The sequence below is a fragment of the Tiliqua scincoides genome, chromosome 8, assembly GCF_035046505.1.
Source record: "Tiliqua scincoides isolate rTilSci1 chromosome 8, rTilSci1.hap2, whole genome shotgun sequence".
In the NCBI taxonomy this organism is placed as follows: Eukaryota; Metazoa; Chordata; class Lepidosauria; order Squamata; family Scincidae; genus Tiliqua; species Tiliqua scincoides.
In genome coordinates, this window is record NC_089828.1 from 34,209,622 (window position 1) to 34,226,560 (window position 16,939).

Below are 16,939 nucleotides of genomic sequence, written 5' to 3' on the forward strand. Positions count from 1 at the left end.
CATCAGATGAAAAAGGTTAAAGATTGCTGGATCAGTGCATGGCAATGCACAATGCTCCAACTTCACAGCATTATCAGAGGATTAAAGCAAGTGTGAACTAGCCAGCTGTGGACAGGGAGAAGCTCCAAAACCTTGTTTATGCTCACTGCCATGTCTAAGTCCAGACATGCCCCACCCAGGATTGCACATGCATCAACACCAGCACCCAGAGACACTCCAGGCAACATTTCTTGGAAAACCAGTCTGGCTCTTTACAATTTTTATTCCTTTGTTTCCAAAATGAATGGGCAGAGGCATATTTGACCCCCCCCCACCCGCATACCTGGAATTAAACACGGCCCAAACATGTGGGAACATCTGGACAGAATGGAGGGGGGCAATTAAAACAATAAAATGCAGGAAGTTGTGGACGGAGTAGGCAACCCCCCCCCTTTTCTTAGTGCTGGCTTGTGTGGATCACCTCTGTTGGGTTGCACGATCCAAGTCCTTTCATGTACATCCACATGAAATACATTCGCAGGATGCACCTCATAAGAAACCTGACCAAAGTCCGCACCCCTCTAGGTGGCAATGTGGGCTGGGCAGCAAAGGCAGAGGTAGCCATTTTACCCATCATGCAGTGTGCCACTCCTGTGGAACAGCATCAGTGTTGCCCCCTCCCTTGGCTTATTGCTATTGCTGGGACGGAGAGTTAAGTAAAATGGGATCTGGAAATAGGACGCAGAGGTGGAGAGGCAGAAAACACAGTGCGCTCTCAGTGGGGGCATGGCCATTAAAAAAAACGACATTGGCAACACTCAAGTTTTTCAGAGTCTTGAGACAAGGGGTGACATGACCCCAGTCTTGGAACGGGAACAGATACATCGTCGACGGAGATGGCAGCGGCTGTGACCAAGGACTGCTCGGCTGACACCCAGCAATGGAGAGGAAACCCAGTGTTCCTCCAGAGAAATGAATCCGCAACAGAGGGCTCGGGGCTAGATCCCACCTTGGTGGATGGCATGTGTGTGTCATGGAACTTGCAGTGTGGGCGACATTCTGCTTCTGAATCCGTAAGCATCTCCTTCTTCCCCCCTCTCAGTCAAGGGAGCACACAGCCATCACGGTGAAGGCGAAAGAAGAGCGAGAGGGCTCAGTTGTGTTGGCCAGCCAGATCATGAGAGATGAATTTGCGCAGGCGTTCGAGGTACTGGCTGTACAGTTCAATGTCGTTGTGGCCAGCACCCTCCACCCAGAGGGGCTCGACGGCCTTTGGACAGCGCTCGTAGAGGGCCAAACCATGGGAGAAATCAATCACCTCGTCCTCTGTGCCATGGATGAAGAGGACGGGGGAGGTGATCCTAGACACTTTATCAATGCTGTAGGGGAAAAAACAGAGAAAAAAATCAGACCCTTGGTTCAGTTAGTCCACTTCTGTCAACTTTGGCCGTCACCTGTTGCCTGGAGTCATTCCTAGACCTGTGACCAAAATCCTTTTAACTGGAACCCTCTGTATGGAACAAAGCACATGCTCTACCTCTGAGCTACAGCCTCTCAGTACAAGGCTGCTTATACCAAGTCAAGCTTTGGAGCCCCACCTAGTCCACTGTGATCTACTTTAACTGGTAGAAGTTAAAGTATTTCTTTAACTTCTTTCCAAGCCTTGAGGTTGTTTTTATTTAAGTGGAGGTGCCAGGGATTGAACCAGGGAAGTTCTGCAGGCAGAGAGTGTTGTCTATCACCAAAACACAGCCCTTCTTAGGAAGGAAGGAAGGAAGGAAGGAAAGAAGGATCACAGTTGGATATGCAGATGAAAAGAACACCAATGAAAAGGTGGATAGATAGAAGAGACTTGTAACAGATAGACAAACAGACAGAAGGAAGACTAATGACAACGGATGGATGGAATAACAGACAAATAGGTTGAATGTCTGAAACTGCAGAGTTTGAGAAGCTGCAGAGTCTAACAGACAAATGCAGGGCTGGAAGCATTTCAGGTATGTGGTCACCTAAAAGCCTGATGCTCGCTCCAGGGAGTCAAAACCACTGAATGATTTAGTTTTGGTTTGGCTTCAGCCTTTGAAGCCTTTAAGGCCTTTGAGCCTTAAAGAGAAGCAGCTGGGAGATGAAGTGTGGTACAAATCAAATCAAGAAGAAACAAGCAGCTGTTTGCCTTTCACTTTTCTCCTTGGTGAAATTTTTATAAGTTTCTGCATACTGGAAACCACCCCCAGGGTTATTTGCACCATGTTGGCAAGGTATAAAGCATACAAATAAGTGAACAAGACAAACTAGCATTGGCTAATAGAGATGTTTCTCACTCATAAAACTAGACTTGAGGGATCTGAACAGGTATCAGAACAGACATGGCCAAACCTAGAGTATCGTGCCCAGTTCTGGTCACCACATCTCGAAAAGGACATAGCGGAAATGGAAAAGGTGCAAAAGATAGCGACTAAAATGATTACTGGGCTGGGGCACCTTCCTTATGAGGAAAGGCTACAGCGTTTGGGCCTCTTCAGCCTAGAAAAGAGGCGCCTGAGGGGGGGGCATGATTGAGACATACGCAATTATGCAGGGGATGGACAGAGTGGATAGAGAGATGCTCTTTAGACTCTCACACAACACCAGAACCAGGGGACATCCACTAAAATTGAGTGTTGGAAGAGTTAGGACAGAAAAAAGAAAATATTTTTTTACTCAGCGTGTAGTTGGTCTGTGGAACTCCTTGCTATAGCATGTGGTGATGGCATCTGGCCTAGATGCCTTTAAAGGGGATTAGACAAGTTTCTGGAGGAAAAGTCCATTACAGGTTACAAGCTATAATGGGTATGCACAACCTCTGGATTTTAGAAATGGGCTACGTCAGAATGCCAGATGCAAGGGAGGGCACCAGGATGCAGGTCTCTTGTTATATGGTGTGTTCCCTGGGGCATTTGGTGGGCCATTGTGAGATACAGGAAGCTGGACTAGATGGGCCTATGGCCTGATCCAGCGGGGCTATTCTTATGTTCTTATGAGAGAGTCCTTTGAGTCACAAGGCACAATGGGTTTTGCCACAAGAGATGGCAGTCACCAGAGGCTCAGATAAGGGAACTGGACAAACAGAGAGGAGATGTCTACGAATGGCTGTTAGCCATGATAAAGAGGTGGAACCACCAGGTTCAGAGGCACTCTATCTGCAAATAGCAATTGCTGAAGAGCAACAGTGGAAGAGGTTTGTTGCTTCTAGATTCTGCTTCTGGGCTTCCTGAAAACATCTGATTGACCACTACTGGAGACTGCTGGACCAAATATCCATTTGGTGTGTGCAGCAGAAGTCTGCTTATGTTCTTATATGGCATTTGAGAGAGTAACATATGCAAAAACAAAATTTTAAAAAAACACACACCAAAAATTTAATGCAGGAACCTACTCCAAGGAGCACACAACCATCATTTTGCCAGTGGCGGAGATCGCAGAAGAAAGGAACAGTGGATAAAAATAATGGACTGTGTCCAGTGGCCGAATCTAGCTTCCTTTGTGAACAAATCAAAAACAAAGGGGAGAGGGCTGTGGCCTTAATGCAGTGCTTGTGGCTCTCCTTGAGGCACTTGGTTGGGTACTGTGGGAGTCCAAATGTTGGAATAGTTAGATGTCTGTTATTTCTAGTAGTGCTCTTCTTATGGAGGTCTCTCAGTGAAGCTATGGTGGCTAAATGGAACTTCCCTGTTCAAAGACTATCTACCACTGAGCCCCAGTGAGGGAGGGAGCAACAGGATGGAGCCAGGATGGTGTAGTGGTTCTGGAGTTGGACTCAGACCTGGAAGATCCAGATTCAAACCCCCGCTCAGCCACAAAGCTTCCTGGGTGACTTTGAACCAGTCACTATCTCTCAGCTCCATCTACCTCACAGGGTTGTTGTGAGGACAAAACAAGGAAAGGAACTCTGTACACCACTCTGCTTGGAGAAAGGGTGGTATAAATATGTGAAAAAATAAAACAAACAGCGGGGAGGGTAATTTACTGCATGCCCTGCTTGTGGAATTATTGGAGCCATCTGGTTGTCCACTGGGGAAAGGAGGATGTTGAACTATATGAATCTTCAGTTTGATCCAGACGGGCTCTTCTCATGCACTTAGATGGGTCTGTCAGCATCTTTTACCCATGATAACTAAATGCAGCCTTCATGTACCATGGTAGTCTTCTGATAACCAAAACGTTCCAAAAAGGAACTTAAAAGCACAAAGCCCAACTTGCTTGCTTGACTCTCCCTGCTTCCCACTGAAATGCACCTCCCCTTCTCTAGACAAGGGTGGATTCCAGGTAACCCAAGGGACTTACTTGGGGAAAGCGTCAAAGCAGTAGGTCTTCTTGGTATCCGGGAAGGCAACACGCATGCCTGAAGTCAGGGGCGAGTGCAGAACAACAGCGGCACACTCATAGCGGGAGGCCAGGTCCACCGTGGGCACGGTGCCGATGCTTTGCCCATACAGGATGATGTTCTCTGGGCTGATTCCATATCTGGGTGGCAGATGGGATGAGAGAAAAGAAGAGTGGTGGAGGCAGAAAATAATCAGAAGGCTTGCAGTTAATTCCTGCATGCTAAATGGCTTCCATGAGTCATTTCTACATTGCCTGATGAAATACTTCTTCACTTAAAAGGTGATTAAGCTATGGAACTCACTATCTCAAGCTACGGTGATGGCCAGTGGCTTAAGATGTCTTTCAAAAACTGTTAGGCACATTCATGGAGAAGGGACAGGTCTCTCAGCAGCAATCAGCTGTCATAGCTGAGCAGAGCATCCACGTTTGGAGACAGTCTACCTCTGAAGACTAGAAACAGGTGGAGGACTCAAAAAAACAAAACAAAAACCAGGAGAGGGCTATTGTCTTCTGGTTTGTGCACCTCCCAGGGGTATCCAGCTGGCCACAGGATGCTGGACTAAACACTGAGAAGCCCTGAATGCTCACCTGTGATAGCTAAATGGAACCTTCATATTCAGTGGCAGTCTACTGGTTGCTAGGGACAAAGAACAGGGGAGGGTTCTAATTTTCTTGACTAGCTTGTGGACTTCCATGGGACATATGATTGGCAACTGGCAGAAACAGGGTGCTGCATTAGATGAGCCCTCTGTATGAACCAGCAGACTAGTTCAGTCTTGTTCATGTTCTTTCCTGTTCTCCTCTCTAGGAACATAAGAGACTTGCTGGATCAAGATTTGACAGTAGTGAGGCAAAACCTTCCCAGAAAGGCCACAGTCCTCTCATGTTGGCTGTCCCTCACATTAAGCAAACTGCCCTCCTGCATGGCAATTCTATTTAGCTATTCTGGCTAATAGTCACTGTTAGACTCAAGTAGTCTGTCCTCTGAATACCAGCAACTGGGGACCCGGGGTGGGGTAGCCCTGTTGCCTTCAGGCCCTACTTGTTGGCTGCCTGGCTGTTCACTGTTGGAAACAGGATACTGGGCAAGATGGATCTTTGGTCTGACCCAGCTAGATTAATACAAGGCTTCTGTGAGTATGTAGGAAGAGAGCTACATAATGATGTTAAAAAATTATTGTAAACCACTGAACATCCTGACATTCTTAAGATTTACCGAGTGCGCAGGGCCTGCCAGGCTGCATCAACATCAGCGTAGAGGTTCTTTTCCGAGGGCTTTCCTGTACTGACCCCGTAACCCGAATAGTCATAGGAGAAGATGTTGCAATTGATGCGGGTGCCCAGGCTAATGTAGAAACTGCACATCTGGCCCAGGTCGACAGCATTACCGTGTGAGAACAGAACTGTGAACCTGGGGGGAGAAAGCAAACAAGGCAGAAAGACACACCAGCATTAGGCCTAGTTCAGATACATGGAATGAAATGGGAGAGTCCTGTATAGGCAGTGTCACTTCAGGCTGCAAGTGAAGGACCACAACGTCAGACTACGTCCATATAGCTATATAGTTCCCTACAGGTAGAAAAAGGGAATATTAGGGAACAAATTCCCTTGAAGTGCTACTTTTCTGCTTGCATGGAGTACATACTGTATGTTTTTGCTAAGAGCGTACAAAAATTATAATTCTATCACTTAATTGCCCAAATGGTTGGCAACCTTGTCTCGAAAGACTATTGTATAAGCCTACAGCACCCGGTATTCCCAGGCGGTCTCCCATCCAAGTACTAACAAGGCCTGACCCTGCTTAGCTTCCAAGATCAGACAAGATCGGGCATGTGCAGGGTAATCGCCAAAGTATTCTTTTACATTTTGGACTGCTACTTATCACATCATTTATTTGCAGATAATTTATTTGCAGATAATTTACTTCAGCATTGCAGGAGTTGGCTGTAAAGGTAGAATTCTGGCCTGCACTACTTCAGACAGTGCACAAGGATAGCAGTTGCGGTGCTTGTGGTCTTAATTTTGAATGCTTCCCCCACCCTTGTGGGGAGAGAAGAGAAAGAACACCCTACATGGAATAAGCTAGCACTTCATGAAGGGCGAGGACTACACTATACCTCTCTCCTGGATTTCGCACTCTCCCCTTTTCCATCCTGCCCAAAACAACTCTCAAGTTGCATCTACAGCAACAGAGCCTTGAAATTCCCCAAAACAACTTTGAGAAAAATCTCAGTTACACTGCAGCTTTGCAAAAGAAGAAACACAGAAAATCATTGGGATCCCCACCCCTCAATATAAGAGTTTGAAGAACATCTGGAGAGAATTGATGCCTCACTGCCAATCTTTTGGGGATGAGTCTGCCTGCAATTACTCCTTCCCCGCACAATGCATGCCCCCCATTATCTTTACAACAACGCTGCAAGGTACGTTAGATAGAAAGAAAGCCCTCAGTTCAAGAATCACCTTTGAGCGTCATGGCTCTGAAGTTGCTTCTGTCATACCTGGGCGAGTCCCCTGAAAATTTGCTGAAAGCGTGTCAAGAAAAATCTCGTATTTTATACAACTGTATTTGAACCCAGATTTCCCTGCTCTAAAGCAAACAATCTATTTGAACAAAACGACTTGAACAACTGTATCTGAACCCAGATTTCCCTGCTCTAAAGCAAACAATCTATTTGAACAAAACGATTTGAACAGTCGTATTTGAACAACTGTATCTGAACCCAGATTTCCCTGCTCTAAAGCGAACAATCTAAACTCTACACAACATGGGCTCTCTGTCATCAACTTTAAGATTGTATGCTCCTTGATGCAAGAGACCCTTTCTAGATTTATGCTTATGAAGATTTGTTACATGCTGTATATGCTTAATTAATATCAATAATATTATATTAATGTTACAGGATATTATATGCTATTGGGTGACAGTGACGTATTTATGTTACAGCTGGTTGGCAACCTTCAGTCTCGAAAGACTATGGTATAAGCCTACAGCACCCCGTATTCCCAAGCAGTCTCCCATCCAAGTACTAACCAGGCCTGACCCTGCTTAGCTTCCGAGATCAGACGCAATCGGGCATGTGCAGGGTAACTACTACCAGTAACAGTAATCTTAATAACAATGATAATTAAGGTCAGTTTGGTCCAGCAACTCAAACCTGACAGAAGGGAGCAAGCAAGGGACTGGGATTAACGAAGGTCTGTGTTCCCAGAATTCCAGCAGCTGGCTTGGCACGAGGCATCTGCAGCTAGACAGAGATGGCGGATTGGATGGGAGCCAACTGCGGCAGCAGACTGACCAGGTGGTGCATCCTTCATCTCCTCAAAGGCTCCATAAATCCCTCTGCCACACTGGACATTTCCACCTGTATGCAGAGTGGGTGAGGGGCTAGAGGGAAATGCAGAAAGGGCAGACTGGATCCATCTCTCAGTGCTCAGCTGAAATGGGTACAGATTCCTCTGCTTTTCTGATCGCTTTTTCTCTCCAGCAAAGAGTCAAATCCACCTTGCCCCGTGGGAAAATTCTCCCAGCCAAGATACAGGAGGCAAAAGAGCTGTCTCAGTGGGTTGGGCCTCAGAAGGAGCACTGCATCCAGCTGGGGTCAGAATTTGGATGGACACAACAGGAAAGAGGGTCAGCAAAGAACAATGGAGACAATTAAGTGTGCACATGACAAAACAAAACAAAACCCTTTGGAACCAACTGTGCACTACTGCTCGTCAATAAGTAACTGAAATACCACAAAATATATTTACAATGCACTCCTATATATGCTACTTGCACATGTCCCCTTGAGCTCAATGGCACTCTCATGCAAGTGTATATAAGACTGCAGCCTTAGTGTCTGAGTTTCTAAGCTTTTCAATCTAGCCAGTGTGGCCTAAAGGATCAAGGAGACCTGGGTTCAAATTCTTGCTTGGTCACAAAGTTTACTGGGGTGACCTTGGGTCAGCCAGCCTCTCTCCATCTAACCTACCTCATGGGGTTTTTGCAAGGATAAGACACGGGAAGGGCAGACGACCAGTCCTCTCCTGTTGCTGCACCCCCCAATCTAGCATTTAGTTGTTCACTGGTAGGCTGCCTCTGAATATGGAGGTTCCATAGAGCCGTCATAACTAATAATAGCTGACAGACCTTGCCTCCATGTTCAAGAGTTTCCCTCCAATTTTCCACATGCGCACTCATTTTAAAAAGTGGGTCCCCGTGCTGAAAGGTTTGAGTGCCACTGCCCTAAAGGGCTAGAGAGAATAAATATTATTCCTTTTTATCACACATGCACACAATTTTTTTGTGATCAGGAGGGCCCTGCATGCTTGGATGCAGCATTCACCAAACCAAGAGACAGGAGAGAGGGATTTCAGTAGCAGTTAAAAAGAAAGCAGGAAATTCCAAAAGAAGCACACCCATATCTGCAGCCACCCAACATCTGTCAGGCCAAGGAAACAGCTGCTGGGCCACCATATCTCACACTGCCCTTCTCTGGCTGCTGCGGAAGCTGCTCTCAGCCTCCCAGCCATCGCTCAGCCAAGTCTCTGACCTTGACACTGCTGTTTCCGTAGCCAACACTGCGAAAGACACAGCCAAGCTTTAGACAAAGTTTCCCGATTATCCAGCTAGGAGTAGGCTGTGTTCATCTAGCAATCATACCTGGGGTTGCTAGGCCCAAGCCATGTGAACTTTGAAGTATCTCAGAGGAGGGAGAATTCTGGTAGAAATGACTTCTGTCACTACAGCACCATGAGAAAAGCCACTCATTGAACATGCTTTTCAGCCAGTTCTCAAAGAAGGGCTCACCAATGTTCTTTTGCCAAATGTTATATACAGGACATAAATGTCACTCTGGTTGATGATGCTTTTCACCTTGTTGATGTTCATATCAGAGCCACCAAAGCAGCTGTGAAACTCTCTCCCTGGAGATCTAGGAACTGCTCCCGCCCTTGATTTTTTCCAACAGGGACCAAAACCATTTTTGTTTTGGGTGGCTTTTGGATAATTAGGATGGGTGGAGGGAATATTTCATTTGTATTCATGTGGTTTTATGTTCCTGGCTTTTATGTCTCCCCGCTGTTCTGATATTTTATTGCGCACATTAGGTCGTCTCTTAATTTGCAATAAGCTATTTAATGGTCACTGCTTATCTTTTTTATTTCATGATTTTACAGCATTTTATGACTTTGTTTAATGTTAACATGTTCTCTATTTTTTCCCCCTCCATTTTAGTATTGCTGGCGCTTTGGGGGGGTTATGCTATGGGTTTTATTGTGCACTATTCATTGTATGTGATTGCAAGTATTTATGAATGTAGTTAGCTGCCTTGCACATTCACTTGGTGGAGGAAAAGCGGGATAAAAATTCATTAAATCAATCCACCCACCTTCTTCTAAGGATGTTCTGCTTTTACATTGTTACATCTTAATGCTGCTATTTTATTTTGCCATTGTTTTGTAATGGTCTTTATGTAATTGTACTTTCCCAGAGTTCCCTTGAGTGTGACAGAAAACGAAGGTATTCTCCTGCTTCTCCTGCTCCCGCCCATATGCTTCCCTTCAGGAAAAACTCAGGGTAAACTTCAGCAGGAAAGTGAGACACTCTGAAATCAGTCACAGGAAATCACAGGGTCAAGCAGACAGGTCATCCTGTGGCTTCCTTGTCTCCATCATCTGGGACCATTAAAAACAAGAGCCCATAGCCTAACCACCTTCTGGGACTGGTATCTATCAGCTAACTGGGCATTCAAGCCACCCACCCAGGATGAGAGGGCAAAGTGGGATGTCCCGGTGGTCGCAAACCATTTGATCGGATGGGGCAATGACATCACTGAATCTTGTTTCCCGAAGGGCAAGCCCAAGGATGCTTGGGTATGTCCCAATCTGGCTCTCTCAGAGAGAATCTGTGCTCAGCCAGTACAACCCACTTCACCACGGATCAGAGAAGTGTCACAGCATCCAGAAATCCAAGGTCCAGGCCTGCTCGTTCAATGCTTTCCTTCTTTGTATTATCCAATGCCTCCTTTTTATGTTTTAATAAACACTTTTCATGTTTGATTTCTTCACCAGCCTGCTGTTGGGAGCTTGTGGACCCCTTGGCTATACGCAACAGTCTAGGTTTGGGGAAAATACTCCCGTAACTGGGAAGGAGGCTTCCAAGGACAGTCTTTCTGCCCAGCTTTGCTTTCATGGTGGCAGTGGAGCCTACCAATTTTGGCCATGGGCAAAGGAATATATTAGGGGAAAGGAGGGAGGCTCCAGCACCAGGGTTCCTTCCAATCACCACGGGAAACATAGACATAAACATGACAATTAATAAAAATAGAGGAATCATCACTCATGGAATGCCTGCATTGTATACAGAAGGCCCTGGGTTCAATCCATCGTTTCCAGTCAAAATGATCAGGTAGCCCATGATGGGAAAGGGTTCTGAGAAGTAAGTAACAAATAATAGTGGGCTATATGTCCCAATCCTCAAGAGAGGATTCCACATGGGGCCAGCCCACTACAGATGGCCTCAAGAACCTGGGGCAGCACCCTAAAAATGGGGACACCCTCCTCCTAATAAGCAAGAATTACTTCCTTGAGATAAGGACTGAAGACAGCTAAGAGCTAAGAAACCGAGTTGCGAGTGAGGCCTTCCCTCATTCCAATCGCACTTCTGCCATTCACTAGGTGGACTTGGACAAGCTACTACCTCTCAGCCTCACTCATTCCATCTGCAATATGGGGATAATAATATGTACTTACTTGACAGAGCTGTGGCAAGGACAACAGCAAGGTAACGCATGTAAAATGCTCTGAACACTCAAAAGTGCTGTCGAAATGCTAGAGATTACATGTTCAATTCATACCAAGATCATGAACCAGAGTAATTTCCAGAGTAGTCCCTTCCCTAAGCTTTTAGTCCCTTCCTTCTAGGCTTTTGACTTTGGGTTGCATGGACGTATTTGGAGAGGAATAATACGTTTATTTCATTTAGAAAATTTCCCAGGAGTGATTGCTTATTTATAAGATACACAGGACTGCTCATGCTTACTCAAAAGCAAGTCCATTGTTTCTAAGTAAGTGTGCCTAAGGATATTTTGCTTCATTTTGTTTAGTCTTGTCTCTTCTCTCCTTTTTGACTGGGTGTATTTTGTTGACGCACTGATTAGTTATCCCAAATTTTTAAAATGAACTCTTCCCTTGAGGATGGCTAGGATTTTGGGGAAAGGAAAGGAGGAATGCAGGAGTGACTATAGATAAAGGGTGGACTTGAGAGTACTGCAGCTTACTGAAATTGAAAATGTCCTTTGTAGTAATTTATATGCCAAAATAAAAAAAACACGAAAATACAGTAATACATTTTGAAAGTGAAGTATCTGGGCAACAGGTGTGCTCACTAAAGAACCGCAGGAATTTTCTGACGATTAAGGGGCAGCTTAGGGATTCCATAATATTAGGTGCAAGTCCCACTAGGGAAGACACAACACTCAATTTTTTATTTTGCTCAGGACAACCAAACTCTATTAACTTCTAAACAACCCACTGCAGCCACCACCTCTTTGGTTATTGCTTACCTGGCACCTGGCACACACCGGACATACATGCAGCTAATTCGGTTCCCTCGACTGCTTTTGGTCAGAAACACCTCGATGGTGTCCAGTTCCCGTTGGCTGTACTGGAAATCTGCCCGATCTGTCAAGTGCAGCTTCCAGCGGGCCAGAGCACCACTCCAGAGAGAGCTGTTGCTAGCACTGCCAGCAGGTTCTGGTTCCGGGACTATTGTGTAGGTGGGTTCTGGGGGCAAGAAAGCCAACTTAGCAGCGATCCGGCCGGGACAGGGCGGGCAGCAGAAAAGGCAACACAGTTCACTGACTGTAAGTCCATTCATGGCAGCTGCTGGTATGTAGGGAGCAACTTTGGATATTGGGTCAATTTCAAGGAAAGTTAGGGGGGAATTAAGCCCCAGAATGAGTCAGCACACCCAGTCAGTTAGGAAAACATTCTAGCTTCCGGTGAGATAGAGACAGCCTTTATGACATGTCCATGCAGAACCACCACAACTGGGGTCTCCCACATTCCAGCGTAGGGCTTGAGAATCCCAAAGTCTCTCTCTGTACATGTGCTCTGCTACGCAGTGCCCTAAAAATGGAAAAGAGAGGGAGGGTTATTAGGAACAAGGAAGTTAACTGGTCTTGAACTCAAAGCCAAAAATATGTTCAGGACAGGAGTTTTTTCCAAGGACAGGAAAGGAACCCACATCTTAAAGCCTTTTGGCTGTGTGAACTGGAGCCAAACTTCTACACACACCTGGTTAGTAATTGGATATCCACCTTTTAAGTATGATTAACTTTTTATTTTCCTGGATTGTTGGTTTTTTCTAATCCTATGTATTTTGATGGTTAAAGCATTTTAATTTTTTTCTTTGTTTAAAATCAAGCACAGTTTTCAAAAATCATGTTCCTTTCTGAAAGTTTTAGCTGTTATGATATTTCATCTCATGGCACAACACTGTAAGCAAAAGCGTTTTACATTGTCCTTCATGGATGCTACCCTAAAGCAGCTCAAAGTGTCTGAATTGGTTACTGAGCCACTTTCTAGCGTTTGTGCCTGAACAGGAAATGGGCCAAGGGGTTAAAACAAAAACAAAACAAAACACAAAATACTGAGGAACATGAATCAGAACTGAATCTGAGTTTCAATGGTTTTACCCCCTCCTGGAAGAAACCACAGATCGCAACTTCCGATGCACATAAATCAGATGAACAGATGCACTGAACATCACAATATGCACACTCACATCAAGCACACGTACTGGGGGACACATGTGGCTTGCCACAAACTTCTGCTCATTTGGAAAACTTTCCTACAACCACACACTAGTGCAGCCGTACAACCCAGAGCAAGATGGACCAAGGGATTTGATTCCGTATAAGATGGCTACATGTGATCACATATACCGTAAGATGATTTCATCTGGAAGCTGGGAGGATAAGGTGGGCTCAGACACTCTGAACCACTCCTTGCTCCGAACAACCCAGAGAAACTGTGAACAGCAGGGTTCTGAGGAAGAAAGTGGCCTTAGTTCTTCGAACGTGGCACTGGCTTAGAGAACTTGAAAAGGGGATGAAACAAATTCATGATGGAGACTTGGCCTGTTTACAGCTTCTAAGCACAACAGCTAAATAAGCCTCCCTGTTCAGAAGTAGTATATCTCAGAGCTCCCAATGTTAAGGATAATTTGCATCCCTGGCTTGTGGGCCTCCCAGAGACACCTGTTCAATGTTCAGGCATGAGATGAAATGTGACTGGCCTGTCCAGCAAATCCGACATCCACAAGATGAACACAAAGGTATGCCCTAGGGCCAGAGAAATTGCCATTGTGTCCGCACACTTTTTGAGCTTGTGTCCACAGCCCCAACTTGCTTGTTTAAAATTTTAAAAAGGAGGCATTCCCTGGAAAGCCCATGCAAAATTTGGCACTGACTCAGCCTGATCACAGCAGACACGTTGCAGTACTTACAACAGTGTCAGGCATGGAAGGTGTTCATCAACTGAAGGTTTTGCTGACACCGAAGGCCAGGCACGCAGCTCGGTGAGTAACACACTGACACCGAAGGCCAGGCACACCGAACACAGACAGCCCAAGGCCACGTACCCCTTCTGACATACCATCGCCAAGTGATTCACCACAAAGCATACACAAAAGCACACACCCTAAAACCACACACTTCAGAACAGTAGCCTCTCCAGCTCTGTCAAGCCCCAAACCTTCAGCACAACTCCTTAGTCCCCAGACCCTATTGTAAGTAAGCTTACTGTATGTACAGTATAACTAAAATTGCTGCATGTTATACTCTTGTTTACACTTTTCTCCCCTTCTTTACATCAGTAGCTTGTAAACCTCTAGGGTAGTGTTTCTCAACTGTGGTCTGGGACCCACTAGGTGGGTCACAAGCCAATTTCAGGTGGGTCCCCATTCATTTCAATATTTTATTTTTAATATATTAGACTTGATGTTACCATGCTATGTGACTGCATTTGGGGAAATGTGACAGACCTGTATTTTTAACAAGCTACTATGTATATTCTTTTAACAATGATAGTCAATGGGACTTACTCCTGGATAAGTGTGGGTAGGATTGCAGCCTAGGATTGTTAAAAAATTTTGCTGCTAAAGATGTCACTTCCAGTCATGACATCACTTTTGGTGGGTCCTGACAGATTCTCATTCTAAAAAGTGGGTCCCGGTGCTAATTGTGTGAGAACCACTGCTTTACAGGGTAAGGACTTGATCTTTTGTACTGATACAAAAGTATATTCATCCCCATTTACCCCTACCTACATTTCCCTCCCCTTCTCCTGTTATCTCCCTTGCATCAGTATGTACATTGTAAGTTCCTTGGGACAGAGACCTGTCTTCTCATTCTTTGTAAAGCATCATGTACACAGAAAGCAATACATACATTATCACTATCACCACCATCACTAATAGCGCTCCCTGACTGACACAGGCAGCTGCTCCTGGCTTCACAAACGTGGATCGTGACAACTCTCGAAAGAAACAGCTGATTGAAAACGGATGGATGACCACTGCAAGAGAAATCACTTGGAATGTCATCTGGGCTCCACCATTTTTTACCAAAATAATTTACATTCTTTGCAGGTTGGAGCAGGGCCAGGCAGTTAAGAAATCTGAAATGATCCCCTTAAGGGTAGATTTCTACCTACAGCTGACTCCAATAACATCACCTGGGCTTGTTTTGGTGATTGTTATCATCAAGATAGCTCTGTCAACCTGTATGGCTCTTCACAGAGTCAAAGAAATAATAACCAAGTGAAATTATTCCATACTAAAGAATGACATCATTGCAATTTTTTTTTTTACCTGCAAACAATTTATGGTGGCATGAGCTTGGTCAGATGCATCTTGGGGGAAAAAAGGGATCACTCCACTCAGTGGGATTTACTTCTGAGAAAGCAGACACAGAACCCAGTCACAATATTCTGTTTTCTACAAAGGGGGTAAGAAACCATCACCCTACCAGCTATACGTCTTGCTAGGATGTTGTTATTGGGGTGTATGCCAATAAAGGTTATTCTGATTTTGATTCTACAAAAGGTGAGGATTGCACATTGTGAGTCTCAAAGCAAAACCCATCCCATGACAAGAACCTTACTCTGACACAATGAGATGAAAGGCTCTGGCTTGCCACAGACACACATGCACACCCTTAGGGAAAACAACTGCATGCAAAAGGGGACAGTGAAGGAGCACAACTTAGAAAAGTACACACAGACAGAGGAGAAACACACACCACTGGCTCCACAATCACACTACTGTACTGTCTGTGAAGGTGGGCGAGAAGGAAGAAGGGTCAAGGCTTTCACAGCACATACAACACAAATACAGGGCAAGATGAGAGAAAAAACACACACAGGGCAAAGGGGGGGATGACACACAGACCCACACTTCCCCCTGCAACAGTGGGAAAGAAGGCAGAGCCTCCAAACCAGGAGAAACACACACACACTTCATGGAGGAGGAACACAACATACAACAACTGAAGACTGGCAGCCCAATCCTAGCCACACTTTCCTGGGAGTAAGCCCTATTGACTCTGGTGGACCTTACTTCTGAGTAGACATGCACAGGATTGGGATCTGGCCCACTGGACAGAGGAGGGCTTTTCTCCCCCCAACAGACCCACAGCCACACTTGCCTTGCGCGTGCCAAGGGGGCACAGAAAAGACCGGGGCTTGCCAACCCCCCAGACCCAGACCCCGCGTGCCCACCCCCGCGGGAGCCCTGCCCGGGGGGGGGATTCCATTCACCCGCACATGCCCCCTCTCCAAGGTGGTGCCTGGGCGCAGGGGAGGCTGGCGCTGCTCTGCCTCCTCCTCTCCCTCCGCAGCGGCGCCCGCTCAGCCCGCCGCGGCCCCGATCCTCCGCCTCCCGGCTCCCGCAAGGCAGCCGCAGCCAGGCGCCGCTGCGCTCCGCATTACACGCCGGGCCTGGGACTCGGGGCGCGCTCCGACGCCGCGCCGCTCCTCTGCCAGCGCCGCCTCCAGCTCCAGGGAGGCGGATGTGACAGCAGAGAAGCCCGCACTGGAAGTGACGACAGCCGGCGGCAGGAGGAGCCGCAAGGGCTGGGCTGGGCTGGCCGCGGAGTAGTCCTAGCTACGCTTACCTGGGAGGAAGCCCCGCTGACCAGGACGGGACTTACTTCTGAGTAGACAGCCATAGGGGAGGGCTCTCAGGCTGCCACACTCTCATCACTTTCCTGGGAGTAAGCCCCGTTGACCATAATGGGACTTACTTCTGAGTAAACAGGCATAGGATTGGGCTCTGAGGCTGCCATCCTAGCCACACTTTCCTGGGAGTAAGCTCCATTGATTCTAATGGGACTTCTGAGTAGACAGGATTCGGCTCACCATGTGCTATGTGAACAGCACTGACCATAAGGGGGAGAGATCGACCCCCTATATTGCACCATGGGATTTTGTGCACTGGTGACTTGTGCTCATCACTGTGAATAAACATAGCCTTCGTGTGATAAGCAAGGGTTCCACTGCATTTTGTCCTGGGACTGTATACACTGTAGTTTCAAGACTTTAGAAA

General features: G+C 46.3%; 1 protein-coding gene and 1 pseudogene across 5 annotated transcripts; both read right to left on the reverse strand.

Moving 5' to 3' along the window:
- Positions 1-252: 252 nt before the first annotated feature.
- On the reverse strand, positions 253-16,388 carry ABHD17A (abhydrolase domain containing 17A, depalmitoylase). 5 transcript variants are annotated; one of them, XM_066636252.1, is made up of 7 exons: positions 16,153-16,388; positions 15,206-15,289; positions 14,784-14,910; positions 11,895-12,459; positions 5,561-5,755; positions 4,303-4,482; positions 253-1,358 (listed from the first exon to the last, which is right to left on the reverse strand). In XM_066636252.1, the coding sequence occupies exons 4-7, from the start codon at positions 12,206-12,208 to the stop codon at positions 1,133-1,135; spliced, it is 915 nt and encodes a 304-aa protein (XP_066492349.1). In that variant the 5' UTR covers positions 12,209-12,459; positions 14,784-14,910; positions 15,206-15,289; positions 16,153-16,388; the 3' UTR covers positions 253-1,132. The 5 variants fall into 5 exon arrangements, with proteins under 5 accessions (XP_066492349.1, XP_066492351.1, XP_066492348.1 ...); XM_066636254.1 differs by lacking the exon at positions 15,206-15,289; XM_066636251.1 differs by lacking the exon at positions 14,784-14,910.
- LOC136659819 (5S ribosomal RNA) lies at positions 6,082-6,198 on the reverse strand (annotated as a pseudogene).
- Positions 16,389-16,939: the final 551 nt, after the last annotated feature.